Source organism: Oncorhynchus mykiss, chromosome 23, assembly GCF_013265735.2.
Source record: "Oncorhynchus mykiss isolate Arlee chromosome 23, USDA_OmykA_1.1, whole genome shotgun sequence".
NCBI classification, from domain to species: domain Eukaryota; kingdom Metazoa; phylum Chordata; class Actinopteri; order Salmoniformes; family Salmonidae; genus Oncorhynchus; species Oncorhynchus mykiss.
In genome coordinates this window covers 35,168,993-35,190,589 of record NC_048587.1, presented here as the reverse complement: position 1 = coordinate 35,190,589, position 21,597 = coordinate 35,168,993, and the positions used below count along the sequence as shown (strand labels likewise).

The 21,597-nt window shown below is 42.9% G+C and overlaps 1 protein-coding gene across 1 annotated transcript in view; it reads right to left on the bottom strand.

The window, feature by feature from the left end:
* Nucleotides 1–21,597, bottom strand: part of LOC110502650 (transmembrane protein 150A) — a 79,575-nt gene that overhangs the window by 4,432 nt on the left and 53,546 nt on the right. Inside the window, exons 6-7 of the mRNA XM_036960328.1 lie at nucleotides 17,545–17,672; nucleotides 101–278 (exon numbers count right to left, since the gene is read on the bottom strand). Of these exons, the coding sequence (XP_036816223.1) occupies nucleotides 101–278; nucleotides 17,545–17,672 (306 nt within the window). The remainder of the gene's footprint in view (nucleotides 1–100; nucleotides 279–17,544; nucleotides 17,673–21,597) is intronic.

The window sequence follows — 21,597 nt, the reverse complement described above, 5'->3', positions numbered from 1 at the left end:
GTCTATCTCCCCCTGGACAGGATGCTAGTCTATGCAGGGCATTGGTTGTGAAGAAAACACAGATCTTATTGAGTACGGTTCAATATATTTTGCAGGATATTAAGCACCAACGTGATGAAGGCCAGTAGTGTCATGCCCAGTCGTAGGTGAGCCAGGCTGTATTCTCCCTGAGTCTTGGCCAGCCTGTAGGTTAGAGCCGACTGCAGACACACAAACAGCATACTGGTGGGGAACGCTACTCCTGCCCCCACATAGTGGAGGATCTTAGCATTATCCACCTGCGAAGAAAGAAAGAAAGATGCATTTATTAGTATAGTATGGATTTTCATTGTCTCAATGAGCATTGAACAAGTCACATACTGAAAACACTGAACTGGTCACATAGAAACACAATCACATATGATGCTAGATATCAGTTGAAAAGCCCTCTCTCTATTCTGGCCTCTAGTTTTGCTGTGTCTCAGTTTGGCCAGAAGGGGGCAGCGGTAGCCAGTCATTGAAATAGTAGTGAGTCAGGTTACACATTACTCCTTCTATCCTTTCTTTAAAGTGAAAGAGATACTGTAGAGAAAGGCTGAGAGAAAGAATGAAGGAAAGCAAGAGGAGAACCAGAGAGCGAGAGAAACAAAATAGGGCAACCAGTGGAGCATAAACATTGTAAACACAACAAACATCATGTATCTGTTTACTTATCTTCCCCTACTATTCATACTACAACTATCTGCACCTTGTTAAAAACACTATATCTGAAATGTCTTTATCCATTTCAAACCTTCATGAATGTTTACTGTTCCTGTTTTATTGTTTATGTTGTTTTTTTGTTTCTTCTGACTTGTGGCTATTGTTTATTTTCGCTTGCTTTAGTAATGCAAACATAATGTTTCACATGCCAATAAAGCGCCTTTCAATTGAATTGAGAGCGAGAGTAGAGAGAGCAGAGAGAGAGAGACGGAGGTGAGAAAGCGATAGAGATGTGAAGAAAGAGGCCAGCGGTACAGTATAACACCTCCTTCTCACTCCTGATCACATGCGGTCAGCCGCAAACACACAATACACAAAGTAGCATGTGACCACACACACACACACACACACACACACACACACGGTCTCATGGGACCTGATAACAGAAAAGCACATTCTCACAAAGTAGTAATGCAGGGTACTGACCAGACCAAGGGGACCAAAACTCAATGAATGAATGACATGTATTTATGTATCAAGTTGCCTTTAGCAACTAATAGTTAGTTCTCCCAGAACTACTATATTCCATTGGGCTCCCAAGTGGTGCAGCGGTCTAATGCACTGCATCTCAGTACAAGAGGCGTCCCTGGTTTGAATCCAGGCTGTATCACATCCATTTGTGATTGGGAGTCCCATAGGGCGGCGCACAATTGGCCCAGTGTCAACAGGGTAGGCCGTCATTGTAAATTAAGAATTTGTTCTTATCTGACTTGCCAAGTTATGAAAATTACTATAATATCTATTTCTAAGTTAGCCTAGCTATTATGAACTAACACAGTTGATCAGACCAAGGGATTGAGCTACAACAACACCTTTTCTTCACCCTCACTAACTCAGTATGAAATTACTGTAGGTTTTCTAGGCTCTCCCTCAGATTTCATTCATCTCTAAGGCTCTTCCTATAACCAGGGTTCACATTTTCACAGTTGGAATTACATGACTTTTCACCAAATTTCCATGAACAACAATTGGCGGCGTCTCTATGTACGTATAAATTCGACACTGGGAGGCTGCTCTCTCATCCCATGTACACATCTCCTGTCGTTCTGCAAGGCACTTTAACCCCCACAAAGTACAAAGATGTTAGACATCTGTATAAAACACGTATGGTCAACCCTCAGCCTGGAGAGCTACAGTACATGGGTATGCCGGCTTTTGATCAAGCCCTGATGAAACTCATCAGAGTCAGTATATCAAGGTCCGATTGAGCAGCTCATTTCTAAAATGTGGTTTGTTAGAGGGGGACTGGAATAAAAGCCTGCATACACATGAGCTCTCCTTGAAGATGGTTGATCACTATTGATGTAAAACATTGCGACCTAATACATTTTATGCCTTTTGAAATCTTTCGCTCTTCAATATTTCAAAGATCAAATGGCTATGGTAGTCTCCAAATGTTTTTATTCTGCAGAAGCAAACCCACAAACATTATTCAGGAAATGTACCCTTTATAGTTGTCGTTTAAAAAAAAGTACTTTACTACCTTAGAAGTGTATACTTTGCAGGCTGACTAGTATCTATCGAGTTGCAATGTCCATTACGTTGGATGCCCAACTCAACTGAAAGTATCTACAAAACAAGTTTTGAAGCCACATAATGCAAAAGAAAGGCTACATCTAATCTTTTTTCCTAAAATTAGTGTTTGCGATTCATATGATTCGATTAATCACGATTGAACTGAATCCCAACTAATTCAATTGTGAAGTGAATCGTTCGTTTCGTCAAAAATAATTGTTTATATCAATCAGATGAATCGTTGAAAAAAAGTAATTCAACTTTGTATGTCCTTATTTGTGAGTTTCGGGAGAAAGTTTTTGGGGACATGATGAAAACATGAATACATGCTAATAATAGCTAAACAGTTAACTAGAGGGTACAATATATGTTTTGAATTGGCTACCTAGTTATTCGTTTGTTCTCAATCATATTTTATAGGAGAGGCCTACCTGCTGCTGCAATGTCGACTGTATCTCATCTATCCTTGACCAACGGCCCACTCGTCTCACACTTGCAGGTGATGTGCACCGACGCGCTAAAGTGTCATTCCGATCATGTCTGATATCTTGATTGACTCATAAAATATTTTTAAACTTTGCCTAAATAAATTACAATAACTGAAATTATTAAATGCATTTCCATGACTTTTCCAAAACTTTGGGGATTTCATAATTTTCAAAAAAAATTCAAGGCCTGGAAAACACCATTTTAAAAGTCTGTGATCATATGAACCCTGTATAACTTAAAGACAAATGGTCAGAGATGACAGCTAAATATTTAGTGTGTTACTGTAACACAGATACCAGTGTTACAGATAAAGACAGCATGCAGTGCACTCTCCTCTCCTCTCCTCTCCAACAGCAGTGTCCATTAGTTAAATCCTATTGCTTCTGGTCCGACACCTTCCCATTTAGCTGTCACACTCCACTAGAGCTGATGAAAGGAAAGTACATGAGAGCACACACACACACAAACACCAGTTGAGCGGAGGAGAGGAAAGTACATGAGCACACACACACAAACACCAGTTGAGCGGAGGAGAGGAAAGTACATGAGCACACACACACAAACACCAGTTGAGCGGAGGAGAGGAAAGTACAGCCTTTCTGAGAGTCTTTCTAATGTAAACACCATTAGCTAGCCATATGTGCTAATGCTGCCCGCCCCGTAGTCACTGTTCTCTCATGTCTCCCTCTCGTTCCCTGCCTGGGAACGATAATTAGCGAAATGTGTGTAGTATGTCTATCAGTGACAGTTGTGACGTTTAAGATGAGGACAATAATTGATTTTATGAGCATAGCCTTATTTCTTTAACAGCATATTGGATGACTGTCATTCATAGTCCATTCACCCAGCTCAATGTAACATCGATAGGTTTAGGCTACTACATGATACTCAAACTTTCCCTATACCCATCATGAGGTTGCTACAACATAGCCTATGAATGAAAGTTTACAACGCAGGTTTACAGGTCGAGAGATATTTGAGTAATCAAGGTGAAAGACAGTGACACATTCAATACCACCTTGCACATTCTTGCCTGCATCTAGCTGATCTAGGGTGTAATCATTAGTCCAAACAGTTGCAAACGTGTTTCTATCGGACAAATTCAGGTATGTTTATCACCATTCCGCTACGTTTGCTTCACTTTCATAGCAGCCACATACAACAGCATGATCCCTTTGTTGTATAATTACTTCTCGCATCTACGCGCTCTCCACCTCACTTTTTCCCTTCGTTTGTGGACTTCAGTGCACTTTAACTTTCCAAACCAAACCTTTATATCATAACTGCTACACACAGCCTACATCGCTGTCACCATATTAGCTAACCTCATAGTCAACATAGCTACTAGAACTAACACGTTAGTAAACCCGCTACAATCATGTAGTATAGTGTACAGTCAGCAGCAAGCAGTTTAGCAGTTACACCAGCGGGCCCCGGTGGCAATAATTATTAAAACCAAAAGCATACCTTGACTTGGAAGAATTCCAGTGTTGGATAGCCATAGTCAGCTAGCTAACATAGCATCCCTCTCTGTTTGAGTGTGCTAAACTAGCTAGCTATATTCGCTAGCTAAGTGAAAGTGAAAAAATGTATACAACTAAATAGCTCTCTCTCTCTCTCTCTCCCCTTCTCTTGCTTCTCCTTAATTTTGAAGGAAATTAATTTGTTCAAAACTGTTAAACTATTGCCTTTCTCTCTCTTTGAGTCAACTACTCACCACATTGTATGTACTACAGCGGGTGTTGACAGAGGGAATGAAGTGGAATGGAGAGAATAGATCGAGATGGGAGGACAGGGGTCTAGTATATGCAGAGGGATAGGTATGGAGAAAATTGAGGAAGAAAGGATTAGGGGAAGAAGGGAGAAGAGGGGTCTGGAGTGTTTACGGAGTGTTTACGGAGTGTTTACGGAGAAGCTAAAGGTGTCTGCATGCTTCCCAACCGAAACAGTTCGGAAGAGTTTGTGCATATATTATGATGACATTTTGAGACGTTTTTGTTTCGGGCACACCCCAAAAGAGCCAAAGTTGATAGCCAAAGTCTACGCCACTTCGTCGGTGATTGGTCAACAGTAGGGCTTCTTCAAAAAAGTATTTGTCATTCAACGAGAGACAAGTCGTTTTCCTGTATATTTCTTCATTGAGAAATACTGCACACAATCTTAGTTAGATATAAAATTGCGCGGCTAAGATCTCCTCTGCAAAAATGTAAACATTTCTGACAGATTTCTTGAGTTACCTTAGATTAATTATGACTAATTTGAGGAAGTGTATACTGGCTAAGGCGTCTCATAATTAACAAAAATACTATTTTTCAAAAGAAGGTCTCTTAAGGCAGTACGCTAGCACACTCGTTCGCCTAGGACCCGCCCCAGAGAGAGAGCAAGTCTGGGGGGACAGGAGACAAAGGGCCCTCTCTCCTCCACCTCTCCTCTCGTCCCCCACTCGTCCCCCTGTCCTCTTCTCACCCTTCTCCTTTCCTCTTACCCCCCCTCTCCTCTACTCCCACTCTCCTCCCCTCTAGCCCCCCCTCTCCTCTCCTCCCTCTCTCCTCCCCTCTAGCCCCCCTCTCCTCCCCCTCTCGACCCCACTCCTCCCCCTTCTCCTTTCCTCTCACCCCCCTCTCCTCTACTCCCACTCTCCCCCCCTTTAGCCCCCACTCTACTCCCCTCTCCTCCCCCTCTCGCCCCCCTCCTCTCCTCCGCCCCTCTCCCACCCTCTCCTCTCTCACCCCTTTTCCTCCCCTCTCACCCCCTCTCCCCTTGCCCCCTCTCCCAATCATCTCCCTCCCTCATTCCCTTCTCTCCTCTCTTGCTCTCTCCCACTAGAGGACTTTGGCAGGCAGCTAAAGCCAGGATGTCATCAATCTACCTGTCGGAGGCAGGGTGAAGAGTTTGTTTAGGGCACTGATACACACAAACATACACAAGCAAAACAACAACTCTTGGAAGTGTTTACTGGAGATATCCTGTATTTATTATGTTGCTAATGTGGCCTTACTGAATGAAACAGCTGCAGACTGTAGATAGATGGAGGAGAGATTGGGTGAGAGGGACAGGCAGTTCAGAGGGAATGGCAATGTAGAAGACGGAATAGTGGATAAAGTGGAGGATGCAGAGCGTAGAGAAAAGAGAGGGTTAATTGTGAAAGAGTGAATAATAAGTTACGAAAGAGGTAGGAAAGTCAGTGGAGGGAGGTGTAAAGGAAGTATGGGATGGGGTTAGAAAACGGGGGGCCTATACTAGATTCTGTGTGTCTATGTGGTTTTGAGCGACGAGTGTGTGTGTCTGGTGTGGCTGTGTGAGAGCGACGAGTGTGTGTGTCTGGTGTGTCTGTGTGTGAGCGACGAGTGTGTGTGTCTGGTGTGGCTGTGTGTGAGCGACGAGTGCGTGTGTCTGGTGTGGCTGTGTGTGAGCAACGAGTGTGTGTGTCTGGTGTGGCTGTGTGTGAGCGACGAGTGTGTGTGTCTGGTGTGGCTGTGTGTGAGCAACGAGTGTATGTGCTTGGTGTGGCTGTGTGGGAACATGTGTAGACAGGTCCAGAGAACCTTCAGTTGTCTCTAGGGGAGAGAAGGAGAGAGACAATCAAACTGACTGCCAGTCATGCCTTTCACACCTCTGCTTGCCTGTCTGTGCACATCCCCTCATCTTTCCACTCTTTCCCTTTCCTTTCCTCTGCTCTCAGAGAAGAAATGTGTAGGTCTCTTCTCTCTTTCCCTCTCCTGCTTTCCTGTGGCCAGAGTCCACAGAGGGAACACTCACAGTTGTGTACTATTTACATCCTCACCTCGTGTGCGTGCGTGCGTGCGTGCGTGTGTTTTGGTTTTACTCACCAGAAGTGAAACAAGGAAAATTCCGATCAAGTGGGGACATTTCACTGGTCCCCACAAGGAAAAGTCTATTTTAGGCTTAGGGGTTAGGTATAGGGTCAGAATGAGGGCTAGGGGTTCGTTTTAGGGTTAGGAGTTAGGGTTGGGTTTATGGTTAGGGGTTTGGAGTTAAGGTTAGGTTGAGGGTTAGGGGTTAAAGGAAATTAGGATATGAATGGGAATGCAGTGTTTGGCCCCACAAGGATAGTAAAACAAACATTGTGTGTGTGTGTGTGTGTGTGTCTGAGGCCATCTATTCAGGTCCTCTCCTGTCGGTCTAAAAAGGTCTGAGTGATTGACCCCTACCATACCCTACCCTGTCTTGTCTTACATAACACAACATAATATCCTAATGGTGTCATTATAGCCTAGTACTGATAGTTAATGTGTTGTTTTCGTGGTAACTGTGTTATTTCTGATGCTACCTCTCTCTGTGAGCAGTGGTGTAAAGTACTTAAGTAAAAATACTTTAAAGTACTAGTTAAGTAAAGTACAGATACCTCAAAAAGCAACTTAACTATGTATATTTTTGACAACATTTATTCCACTACATTCCTAAAGAAAATAATGTACTTTTTATTCCATACATTTTTCCTGACACCCACAAGTACTCGTTACATTTTGAATGCTTAGCAGGACAGACAAATTGTCAAATTCACACACTTAACAAGAGAACATCCTTAGTCATCCTTACTGCCTCTGACCTGGTGGACTCAATAAACACAAATGCTTCGTTTGTAAAATTGTGCCGTCTGGTTTGCTTAAAAATTCATTTGAAATTATTTATACTTTTACTTTTGATACTTAAGTATATTTTAGCAATTACATGTACTTTTAAAATGTAAGTATATATAAAATGGAATAGATTTAGACTTTTACTCAAGTAGTATTTTACTGGGTGACTTTCACTTGTACCGGAGTCATTTTCTATTAAGGTATCTTAACTTCTTTTGTTGTTGACAATTGGGTACTTTTTCAACCACTGCCTGTGAGGCTTTCATCTTAGTACCGTTTGTGCTACTGTGCCATCTGACAGAACTGCCCATTATATTTTCACTGCTTCAAAATTGTCTACTAGTGTGTAGCCTATATGAATGTTAAATATTGTATGTCTATATGTGCATCTAAACGTGTATTTATGTCCAGCACATTTGTTTGATGAAGAAAGTTTTATATAATTGAACTGAGTACAGAAGGTTACAGACGGTCTCTGATTGGGTACAGATGGTGTCTGTGACACATGTGCACACAGTCTGCTCCTGGATGTTAGACACACAGACACACATACAGGGTACGAGCCGTGATGACTCACTTCCCGCAAAAAATTCCCCCCTCGGTTTTCCACCGAATGCGCTGAGGGCAGAGAGGCCCCAGAGGGAAGGAGAAATAGAAAGATAGAGGGAGAAAGAAAAGGAGGGAGTCACAGATGCAACTCCATGTTCTTACTTTTGTTTTGGCACACAAACACACACACCACAAAGAGGCTAACGTGAATCAGGGGAGCAGGGAAGGTGGCAGCTTTGCTCCTCTCTTCCCCACGCCAGTTTTTTTTATAAAGAGTCCCTGTCTGCCATTCAGGGTCCCTGTCTGGCATCCTGTACACACACACACCACTTCCTTCTACAAAAACACACCACAGCACAGGGAGCCCAGAACACCAGGAGCCCAGAACACCAGAACACCAGGAGATCAGAACACCAGGAGATCAGAACACCAGGAGCTCAGAACACCAGGAGTCCAGAACACCAGGAGTCCAGAACACCAGGAGTCCAGAACACCAGGAGCTCAGAACACCAGGAGCTCAGAACACCAGGAGCTCAGAGCACCAGGAGCTAGAGAACGACCAATATGTATTTTTTAAGGCCGATGCCGATATTGATTTTTAGGGGTCTAAGAGACCGATGGCCAATATTTTTGCAGATATTCAATATCATTAAATGAGAACATTTTTATGAATACATTTCCCAAAAACAGCCATGTATGCATTATAATGCATACATTATAAAATCAAATCAAATATAACTGTTTTTAACAATGTAACTACATAACAACATAATGGTAATAATTGTATTTGAATGGTAAATGTCTTGATAATTTACCCAGTTTAAGATGGCATAGGCCTACTCACAATACAGGCAATAACAGGCGAATGCATAAATCAACAGGAGTGTGTGCGTGCATTGATTATTGAGCTTGTTTTGACTGATCAGTGGAGTCTGGTGCCACAGATGACAGATGCCTTCCATTTGGGGCAGCAGCTAGCCTAGTGGTTAGAGCGTTGGAATAGTAACCGAAAGGTAAAAATCTGTCGTTCTGCCCCTGAACAAGGCAGTTAACCCACTGTTCATTCCTAGGCCATCATTGAAAATAAGAATTTGTTCTTAACTGACTTGCCTAGTTAAATAAAAGGTAAAATAAATTAGCCTACTGATCAACAACATTTGCATATATAGTAAGCATCACTCCATCTACTCAATGCAAATGTGTCTAATGTAATGTCATGATTAGTGATCATGGATGATTACGAGAGTAGTATTATTAGTCATTTCCTACGATCAGGAAAACATTTTTTATTTTTTATTTTGTGTCACCGGCCTACACACAATACCCCATAACGTCAAAGTGGAATTGTGTTTTTAGAAATGTTTACAAATGAATAAAAAATGTAAAGCTGAATTTTCTTGAGTCAATAAGTATTCAACCTATTTGTTATGGCACGCCTAAATAAGTTCAGGAGTTCAAATGTGTTTAACAAGTCACACAAATAAGTTGCATGGACTCACTCTGTGTGCAATAATAGTGTTTAACATAATTTTTTTATGACTACTTGATCTCTGTACCCCACAAAGACCAGGGAGGTTTTCCAATGCCTCCCAAAGAAGAGCACCTATTGTAGATGGGTAAAAATATATCATAAAAAATTGCAGACATTAAATAACTCTTTGAGCATGGTGAAATTATTAATTACACTTTGGATGCACCCAGTTATGACAAAGATACAGGTCTTCTTCCTAACTCAGTTGCAGGAGAGGAAGAAAACTGAACAGGGATTTCACCATCAGGTCAATGGTGACTTTAAAACAGAGTTTATTGGGCCTTAACCTATGGACGTCACAACTGGGAATACAGATATAGAGTATCGGGCCGATATTGGCCTTTGCCGATAATCCCTCAACATAGCAAAACTGTTGCTATGACAGCCGCCAAGGCCTAATGTACTGAACAACAATGTTTTTAAGACCCCCATCCTAATCTCTATGGCAACCCTCCTATAGTACCAAAAATGGATGCCCCAGTACCATGCATTGTAAATAAGAATTTGTTCTTTACTGACTTGCCTAGTTAAATAAAGGTTAAATGAAATGTAAAAAAATACACAGAGATATGCACACAGCTTAAAGTCCAGGCACTGAGCCAAGGTTCTAAATTTTTAAACTTGCAGAAACTCAGTCCTGAACAACCAAATACCACTGTGTGTGTGTGTGTGTGTGTGTGTGTGTTCCGGTATGTGAGAGGTCCATAACTACAACATGAAGCAGATCTGGAATGTAACAGTCAGAGGGAGGTGAGGTAGAGAAGGGGAGGAGAGGAGAGTGAAAGATTGGGAGCAGCGGACGAGGGCACTGAACTACTGAAAATACAAGATGGTGCCAAGCAATGTTCCCTCTAATTTTTGGGGGCACTGAGCAAATGTTAGGTCTTGTGAGTGGAAATTTGAACGTTGTGAGAATTTTGTGCAACTTCTGGCGCACGTTTACAGTGAACAATGAGGCTGTACCCTTACAGTTTTAGACAGTAGCCAATAGGCTATTGTGGCTATTTCAGCATAATGTAGCCCTACCAAAAAAAACAGTAATACCTGTGGAAATACCTTTTGATTTCTATACCTTTTGATTTGCAATTAATTGAAATGCCGACTGTGAGCCAGGCATCAGGCCTAATCGCCCAACCTAACTAATGCTGAATGGAACCAAATCTCTGCAGCAATGTTCCAACATCTAGTGGAAAGCTTTCCCAGAAGAGTGGAGGATGTTATAGCAGCAAAGGGGGGACTAACTCCCTATTAATGCCCATGATTTTGTAATGAGATGGTCGACGAGCAGATATCTACATACTTTTACATACTCATGTAGTGTATATAGTGCAAACAAATGGGGCGAACTCAGTGAAGTTCAATCTCTTGCGTCTCTGCGCGGCCTGGCATCAGCGAGGCAGTCCTGGAGGAGGTGTGTGGATGCGCAAGCGCGCAGCTTAGAGGGAACAATGGTGCAAAGCCAGGTTGTTTCCACCACATATTTCTCCTGATGCATATTGAGACCTACACAACAGATGTGAAAAACTGGACTAAACTCAACTTGAGACCACCTTTGGAGGCGTGAATCGACTGTCAAACTATTTCTATTATGGATGACCTAGCCTAGATCCTCTCATGTGGTGCAATGAAACCATTGTGTTATGTGAAACCGTTGTAAAATGTTTGTGAAATACATTGCATTCGGAAAGTATTCAAACCCCTTGACTATTCCACATTGTGTTACGTTACAGCCTTATTTTTAAATTGATTAAGTAAAAATAATTTCTCATCAATCTACACACAATACCCCATAATGATAAAGTGAAAACAGGTTTTTAGAAATGTTTGCAAAAACACAAAAACAAAACAGAAATACATTACTTATTAGACACTTTGCTATGAGACTCGAAATAGAGCTCAGGCGCATCCTGTTTCCATTGATCGTCCTTGAGATGTTTCTACAACTTGATTGGAGTCTACCTGTGGTAAATTCAATTGACTTCCGGCGCCGGCAGAGATGGCCGCCTCGCTTCGCGTTCCTAGGAAACTATGCATTTTTTGTTTTTTTACGTGTTATTTCTTACATTAGTACCCCAGGTCATCTTAGGTTTCATTACATACAGTCGAGAAGAACTACTGAATATAAGATCAGCGTCAACTCACCATCAGTACGACCAAGAATATGTTTTTCGAGACGCGGATCCTGTGTTCTGCCTTACAAACAGGACAACGGAGTGGATTCCATGCAGCGACCCAAAAAAACGACTCCGAAAGAGAGGGAAACGAGGCGGTCTTCTGGTCAGACTCCGGAGACGGGCACACCGTGCACCACTCCCTAGCATTCTTCTTGCCAATGTCCAGTCTCTTGACAACAAGGTTGATGAAATCCGAGCAAGGGTAGCATTCCAGAGGGACATCAGAGACTGTAACGTCCTTTGCTTCACTGAAACATGGCTCACTGGAGAGACTCTATCCGAAGCGGTGCAGCCAACGGGTTTCTCCACGCATCGCGCTGACAGAAACAAACATCTTTCTGGTAAGAAGAGGGGCGGGGGCGTATGCCTCATGGCCAACGTGACATGGTGTGATGAAAGAAACATACAGGAACTCAAATCCTTCTGCTCACCTGATTTAGAATTCCTCACAATCAAATGTAGACCGCATTATCTACCAAGAGAATTCTCTTTGATTATAATCACAGCCGTATATATCCCCCCCAAGCAGACACATCGATGGCTCTGAACAAACTTTATTTAACTCTCTGCAAACTGGAATCCATTTATCCGGAGGCTGCATTCATTGTAGCTGGGGATTTTAACAAGGCTAATCTGAAAACAAGACTCCCTAAATTTTATCAGCATATCGATTGCGCAACCAGGGGTGGAAAGACCTTGGATCATTGTTACTCTAACTTCCGCGACGCATATAAGGCCCTGCCCCGCCCCCCTTTCGGAAAAGCTGACCACGACTCCATTTTGTTGATCCCTGCCTACAGACAGAAACTAAAACAAGAGGCTCCCACGCTGAGGTCTGTCCAACGCTGGTCCGACCAAGCTGACTCCACACTCCAAGACTGCTTCCATCACGTGGACTGGGAGATGTTTCGTATTGCGTCAGATAACAACATTGACGAATACGCTGATTCGGTGTGCGAGTTCATTAGAACGTGCGTTGAAGATGTTGTTCCCATAGCAACGATTAAAACATTCCCTAACCAGAAACCGTGGATTGATGGCAGCATTCGTGTGAAACTGAAAGCGCAAACCACTGCTTTTAATCAGGGCAAGGTGTCTGGTAACGTGACCGAATACAAACAGTGCAGCTATTCCCTCCGCAAGGCTATCAAACAAGCTAAGCGCCAGTACAGAGACAAAGTAGAATCTCAATTCAACGGCTCAGACACAAGAGGCATGTGGCAGGGTCTACAGTCAATCACGGACTACAGGAAGAAATCCAGCCCAGTCACGGACCAGGATGTCTTGCTCCCAGGCAGACTAAATAACTGTTTTGCCCGCTTTGAGGACAATACAGTGCCTCTGACACGGCCTGCAACGAAAACATGCGGTCTCTCCTTCACTGCAGCCGAGGTGAGTAAGACATTTAAACGTGTTAACCCTCGCAAGGCTGCAGGCCCAGACGGCATCCCCAGCCGCGCCCTCAGAGCATGCGCAGACCAGCTGGCCGGTGTGTTTACGGACATATTCAATCAATCCCTATACCAGTCTGCTGTTCCCACATGCTTCAAGAGGGCCACCATTGTTCCTGTTCCCAAGAAAGCTAAGGTAACTGAGCTAAACGACTACCGCCCCGTAGCACTCACTTCCGTCATCATGAAGTGCTTTGAGAGACTAGTCAAGGACCATATCACCTCCACCCTACCTGACAACCTAGACCCACTCCAATTTGCTTACCGCCCAAATAGGTCCACAGACGATGCAATCTCAACCACACTGCACACTGCCCTAACCCATCTGGACAAGAGGAATACCTATGTGAGAATGCTGTTCATCGACTACAGCTTGGCATTCAACACCATAGTACCCTCCAAGCTCGTCATCAAGCTCGAGACCCTGGGTCTCGACCCCGCCCTGTGCAACTGGGTACTGGACTTCCTGACGGGCCGCCCCCAGGTGGTGAGGGTAGGCAACAACATCTCCTCCCCGCTGATCCTCAACACTGGGGCCCCACAAGGGTGCGTTCTGAGCCCTCTCCTGTACTCCCTGTTCACCCACGACTGCGTGGCCACGCACGCCTCCAACTCAATCATCAAGTTTGCGGACGACACAACAGTGGTAGGCTTGATTACCAACAACGACGAGACGGCCTACAGGGAGGAGGTGAGGGCCCTCGGAGTGTGGTGTCAGGAAAGTAACCTCACACTCAACGTCAACAAAACTAAGGAGATGATTGTGGACTTCAGGAAACAGCAGAGGGAACACCCCCCTATCCACATCGATGGAACAGTAGTGGAGAGGGTAGCAAGTTAAGTTCCTCGGCATACACATCACAGACAAACTGAATTGGTCCACTCACACAGACAGCATCGTGAAGAAGGCGCAGCAGCGCCTCTTCAACCTCAGGAGGCTGAAGAAATTTGGCTTGTCACCAAAAGCACTCACAAACTTCTACAGATGCACAATCGAGAGCATCCTGGCGGGCTGTATCACCGCCTGGTATGGCAACTGCACCGCCCTCAACCGTAAGGCTCTCCAGAGGGTAGTGAGGTCTGCACAACGCATCACCGGGGGCAAACTACCTGCCCTCCAGGACACCTACACCACCCGATGTCACAGGAAGGCCATAAAGATCATCAAGGACATCAACCACCCGAGCCACTGCCTGTTCACCCCGCTATCATCCAGAAGGCGAGGTCAGTACAGGTGCATCAAAGCTGGGACCGAGAGACTGAAAAACAGCTTCTATCTCAAGGCCATCAGACTGTTAAACAGCCACCACTAACACTGAGTGGCTGCTGCCAACACACTGACACTGACTCAACTCCAGCCACTTTAATAATGGGAATTGATGGGAAATGATGTAAATATATCACTAGCCACTTTAAACAATGCTACCTTATATAATGTTACTTACCCTACATTATTCATCTCATATGCATACGTATATACTGTACTCTATATCATCGACTGTATCCTTATGTAATACATGTATCACTAGCCACTTTAAACTATGCCACTTTGTTTACATACTCATCTCATTTGTACATACTGTACACGATACCATACTGTATCTTGCCTATGCTGCTCTGTACCATCACTCATTCATATATCCTTATGTACATATTCTTTATCCCCTTACACTGTGTACAAGACAGTAGTTTTGGAATTGTTAGTTAGATTACTTGTTATTACTGCATTGTCAGAACTAGAAGCACAAGCATTTCGCTACACTCGCATTAACATCTGCTAACCATGTGTATGTGACAAATAAAATTTGATTTGATTTGAATTGATTGGACATGATTTGTAAAGGCAAACACCTGTCTATATAAGGTCGCACAGTTGACAGTACATGTCAAAGCAAAAACCAAGACATGAGGTCAAAGGAATTGTCTGTAGAGCTCCGAGACATGATTGTGTCAAGTTACAGATACGGGGAAGGGTACCATTGAAGGGTCCCCAAGAACACAGTTGCCTCCATCATTCTTAAATGGAAGAAGTTTGGAATCACCAAGACTCTTCCTAGAGCTGGCCACCCGGCCAAACTGAGCAATCGGGGGAGAAGGGCCTTAGTCAGGGAGGTGACCAAGAACCTGATGGTCACTCTGACAGAGCTCCAGAGTTCCTCTGTGAAGATGGGAGACATTTCCAGAAGGACAACCTTCTCTGCAGCACTCCTCCAGTCAGGCCTTTATGGTAGAGTGGCCGGAAGGAAGCCACTCCCCGCTTGGTGTTTGCCAAAAGGCACCTAAATACTCTCAGACCATGAGGAACAAGATTATCTGGTCAGATGAAACCAAGATTGAACTATTTGGCCTGAATGCCAAGTGTTACGTCTGGAGGAAACCTGGCATCATCCCTCCTGTGAAGTTTGGTGGTGGCAACATAATGCTGTCGAGATGTTTTTCAGCAGAAGGGACTGGGAGACTAGTCAGGTTTGAGGGAAAGATGAACAGAGCAAAGTACAGAGAGATCCTTCCTAAAAACCTACTCCATAGCACTCAGGACCTCAGATTGCAGTGAAGGTTCACCTTCCAACAGGACAACGACCACAAGAACACAGCCAAGACATTGCAGGAGTGGCATCGGGACAAGTCTTTGAATGTCCTTGAGTGGCCCAGCCAGAGCCCGGACTTGAACCCGATCTAACGTCTCTAGAGAGACCTGTAAATAGCTGTGCAACGACGCTCCCCCTCCATCCTGACAGAGCTTGAGAGGATCTGCAGAGAAGAATGGGAGAAACTCCCCAAATACAGGTGTGCCAAGCTTGTAGTGTCATACCCAAGAAGACTCGAGGCTGTAATCACTGCCAAAGGTGCTTCAAAAAAGTACTGAGTAAATCTTCTGAATATGTAAGTAACTCTGACATTTAAAAAAATTGTTTTTGCTTTGTCATTATGGGGTATTGTTTGTAGATTGATGAGGGGTAAAAACAACTTAATCCATTTTAGAATAAGGCTGTAACATAACTTAATACTTAATACTTAATACAACCATACTTAATACAACCATGTACAGTTGTGAAACAATGTTGCGTTGCTGAACGTATGTACCTGGTGTAAAACTGTTGGAAAAAATGTTTGTGAATCACGGTTGTCGAACCGTGTTCTCTTGCCTTCAGAAAGTATTCATACCGCTTAACTTATTCCACATGTTGTTGTGTTACAGCCTGAATTCAAAATTGAATAAATCGATTTTGCGTTACCCATCTACACACAGTACCCCATAATGACAAAGTGAAAACATGTTTTTAGACATTTTTGCACATTTATTGTAAATGAGATACAGAAATAACTGATTTACATAAGTATTGACACCACTAAGTCAATAAGTTAGAATCCCCTTTGTCAGCGATTATAGCTGTGAGTCTTTCTGGGTAAGTCTCTTCAAGCTCTTTCAAATCTTGCCATACATTTTCAATCTGATGTAAGTCAAAGCTGTAACTAGGCCACTCAGGAACATTCCATGTCATCTTGGTAAGCAGCTCAAGTGTATATTTGGCCTTTTGTTTTAGGTTATTGTCCTGCTGAAAGCTGAATTCATCTCCCAGTGTCTTTTGGAAAGCAGACTGAACCAGGTTTTCCTCTAGGAATTTGCCTGTGCTTAACTCTATTCCATTTCTTTTTATATATATATAAAAAAAAAACTCCCTAGTCCTTGCCGATGACAAGCATACTGATAACATGATACATCCAGGACATAAAGGTAATTCCTTTGCCACATTTTTTGCAGTTTTACTTTAGAGCATTTTTGAAAACAGGATGCATGTTTTTGAATATTTGTATTCTGTACAAGGCTTCCTTCTATTCACTGTCATTTAGGTTAGTATTGTGGACTAAATACAATGTTGTCGATCCATCCTCAGTTTTCTCCTATCACATCCATTAAACTCTAACTGTTTTAAAGTCACCATTGGCCTCATGTTGAAATCCCTGAGCGGTTTCCTTCCTCTCCGGCAACTGAGTTGAAGGACGCCTGTATTGACTGGGTGTATTGATACACCATCCAAAGTGTAATTAATAACTTCGACATGCTCAAAGGGATATTCAATGTCTGCTTTTTTTAAACCTACTTACCAATAGGTGCCCTTCTTTGTGAGGCATTGGAAAACCTTCCTGGTCTTTGTGGTTGAATCTGTGTTTGAAATTCACTGCTCAACTGAGGGACCTTACAGGTATGTGTGGGGTACAGAGATGAGGTAGTCATTCATGTTAAACGCTATTATTGCACACAGAGTGAGTCAACACAACTTTTTATGTGACTTGTTAAGCACATTTTCACTCCTGAACTTATTTAGGCTTGCCATAGCAAAGGGTTGACTACTTATTGACTCAAGACATTTCAGCTTTCAATTTTAAATATATATATTTTTTAATAAAAAATATAATTCCACTTTGACATTATGTGGTAAATGTGGAAAAAGGCAAGGAGTGTGAATTATTTTTGAAGGAACTGAACGTACCTGGAAGTTGCCGACCATGATGAGTCCTGCAGCACAGATCCAGCCAGTGGAAAGGCCCGCTGTGTTCAATACACAGTTCTGATGCTTCTCTATCACATGGGCATAACGCAGGAGGACTATCACAATCACTATGGAGAGAGAGAGAGAGAGACATATAATTCTATTCATTGTGCAGACAAAATAAACACACACTATGGGACAGAAGGAGGGGGAGAAAAAGTTTAATTATCATAGTAAACATGAGCCTAGGGGAAGAGTGACGTTATGAATGAACAGCAAAAGCAACAACAAAAGCAGCTAGCTAAAGTTCCCCTGCAGCGGGGCATTCAGCTGAAGAGACACAGACAGTGGTAAGAAGAAAATAAATGGTTTCATTTGTGTGTGTGTGTGTGTGTGTGTGTTTAGCACACCCAAGTCATTTCGGAGAAGTGAGTTACAAGCATGGAAAACTCACTCCCTTGTCTCCAGGGTTAGTAGGAATAGGAAATGATCCCTCTTGTCTTGGTGTTCTGGTTTTGCTTTAACATAGTGAATCACTTTGAGAGAAGGAGGAAGAGAGCTAATTGGCGTTTACTGCATTGGATTATAGTGTCTCTTTATGTTGCATGTCAGAATGGCTGGCTGTCTAGCCAACTGTCCTGGTCAATAGGGTTCGGCTGATTCTGAATAAAAACAAGTTTCAGTATTGAAGCCTTCAATAGTAACAATATATTTCATTTGTATAGCGCTTTTCATTACAAAAATAATCTCAAAGATGCTCTTAAAACAACAAAACAAAACATTTTAGTTAGCCTATTGACAACTCTGGGTGGAAGATCTTCCACGGTCATCCAGAGGCAGGTGTAAGTCTAACAGGTCACATCCTGTGTCCGACCCTGTCTCATGCGCACCTTCCTAGGGCTGTTGCGGTGACCGTATTACCGCCATGAACGCAGTGTAAAATTCCATGTAACCGCTGAGTAACGTTATTCTCCTCTTACGCAGGTCCTAATGGCCTGGTACTCAGGGCTCTATTGTCCCTCTAACCACTCTGACATCAATGCAAATGCATAAAAAAATCACATCAAACACTTATCAAAACAGTATGTGCTTTTAAAATGCACGTCATTTGATGATCAATTTGAAGAAAGTTCAACAGCCGGTTGAAACTAAGTGTAAAACATGGTTGTTGTGGATGTTGTTTCAAAGACTAACACAACGAAATTGACAGCTTTCTAAGGTGATGATTAACTCAAAACAGCCATATGCATATTAGTTTATGCAATAAACTTAATAAAAATTATGATTGTGTCGTTAAACAATACGATTCTCTGGTCTAATGAAACCAAGATTGAACTCTTTGGCCTGAACGCCAAGCGCCATGTGTGGAGGAAACCTGGCACCATCCTTACGGTGAAGCATGGTGGTGGCAGCATCATGCTGTGGGGGTGTTTTTCAGCGGCAGGGACTGGGAGACTAGTCAGGATCGAGGGAAAGATGAACAGAGCAACTTGAACCTGATCGAAAATCTCTGGAGACCTGAAAATATCTGTGCAGTGACGCTCCACATCCATCCTGACAAATCTTGAGGATCTGCAGAGAAGAAACTTCACAAATACAGGTGTGCCAAGCTTGTAGCATCATACCCAAAAAGACTCAAGGCTTTAATCGCTGCCAAAGGTGCTTCAACAAAGTACTGAGTAAAGGGTCTGAATACGTATGTAAATGTAATATTACATTTATTTCGTAAATATATATATATATATATATATTTTTTTTTTTTTTATCTAAAAACCTGTTTTTGCTTTGCCATTATGGGGAAGATTATGGTGTAGATTGATGAGGAAAATCCATTCATCCATTTAAGAATAAGGCCGTAACGTAACAAAATGTGGAAAAAGTCAAGTGAATATTTTCCGAATGCACTGTACAGTAGGCCAACTCCTATTCTGTTCTTCTGAAATAGATTTTCTTCATATCATGTTTCTTTAGACCAGACTAAAATAAATGGATTTATTGTGATGGTGTATTGATTTAAACTTTATTTTTTATTTTTTATGTAGCGGCTTGTATTCAGCTTGTATGAGTGGAGGAGATGCTAAACGTGTTTATGTTAATTAACAGTCAATTAACAGTTTATGTTAATTAACAGTCAACCGCTAAGCTTAGGCCACATGAAGTTGCAGTCAACAGGGATAGTCCACCTTGAAATAAAACATTGGGGAAAGAATTTACTGAGCATCTGCCATCTTCTACAGTCTGCAAGCCACTGCCATCTCTTGTTGTTTCAAATAAAAACTGTTAGCTAGCTAGCTAACATGTTAGTGCTTGACCCTAATGTATTCTTTTAATGAAGAAACATGTTGATGTTTGATAACAAAATACATTTCACTCTAAAATGGCTGAACCTCTCTAATACTACATTTAGTGTTGTTTCCAATAGCAACAGTGTCCTTCTGAGAATAAGCAATTGATGAGTTATCACCTGCAATGACCTCCATGTTACCATGGAAGGACATAGAATCTCTGAACAAGGTTCACTAGCTGGAAGAAAAATTGGCCTGAAACGGGAAGGGTGTTATGTTTGCAATGGTGTGTCCTAATGAATACGACACTGGCCTTGCAATGGGACATGGCTATGGACATTTCCAACCGCTAATGCCAAATTAAAGTAAAATGTGCCCCCACCACAGAACAGCATGTGCCTGTTCCTCACACTGGTTCTCTCTGAACTCAGGAAAGAGAGGGGGAAACTGGAAACTGGGAAACATGGCTTTGACCCAGACCCAGATATTTTGGCTCTGACAAAGCCTTATTTTCCACCGTAAGTCACACCACGCCTCACACTTCAAATAAACACATATAGATTTGACACAAAACACACACACCAGGGCTGCACAATTAATCAAATCCCAATCTAAATTGTGATAATGACATGTGCAATACCCATATCACAAGAGAATGTGATTTTCTCCTTTCTTTGGCGGGAGAGGCTATACAAACAAATGTCACACCTTGATCTGTTTCACCTGTCCTTGTGATCGTCACCACCCCCTCCAGGTGTCGCTTATGATCCCGGTGTCAGTCTTGTTTGCCAAGTCAACCAGCGGTTTTCCTTGCTTCTATTTTTTCCCAGTCTCTTTTGGTTCTAGTCCTCCTGGTTTCGACCCTTGCCTGTCCTGACTCCGAACCCGCCTGCCTGACTACTCTCTGTTCTATCTTCAAGCCTGCCTATTGACTTGTACTGTTTGGACTCTGACCCGGTTTATGAACTCTCGCCTGTCCCCAACCTACCTTTTGCCTACCCCTTGGATTAATAAATATCGGAACTCAACCATCTGCTTCTTGTGTCTGCATTTGGGTCTCGCCTTGTGTCTTGCCTTGTGTCCTTATAAACAAGCCTGGTGCCAAAATTGATGAAGTATGCCGCGCAGCTGCGAGTTGAGTGGAGACGAACGGATTCAGTTCAGGCTAGCTAGTTTATGCTTGTGGCTGGAAACTTTAGCGAGAATTTGAATCTTGTCTGTCGAGGTTGGGACTTGGGAGATGGTTCAAAATATTCAGTTTTTGTCAGAGCAATTGTTTTTGTTAACAAAAATGTAGACGTTAATGCCGTAGGCCTAGTTGTACATTTACAGTGAAAATCACTAGTTACAATAAATTTGCTTTAGCCGTCACCCTTGCCTGATATTGGCTACACTAGCTTTGCCTGGCTACCCAAACTCCTTGCTCTGGCGAAATGCTACACCACGCCCACGGACGTTAGTTTGATCTCCGCAATATGTCTGGATCTGAGTACATCACAGACAATTTCTTGACAAAACCGCAACTCGTCAGTCCTGTCTGGTCCAGTGACGGTGGGTTTGTGCCCATAGGCAACGTTGTTGCCGGTGATGTCTGGTGAGGACCTTACAACAGGCCTACAAGCCCTCAGTCCATCCTCTCTCAGCCTATTGCGGACAGTCTGACCACTGATGGAGGGATTGTGCGTTCCTGGTGTAACTCAGGCAGTTGTTGTTGCCATCCTGTACCTGTCCCGCAGGTGTGATGTTCAGATGTACCGATCCTGTGCAG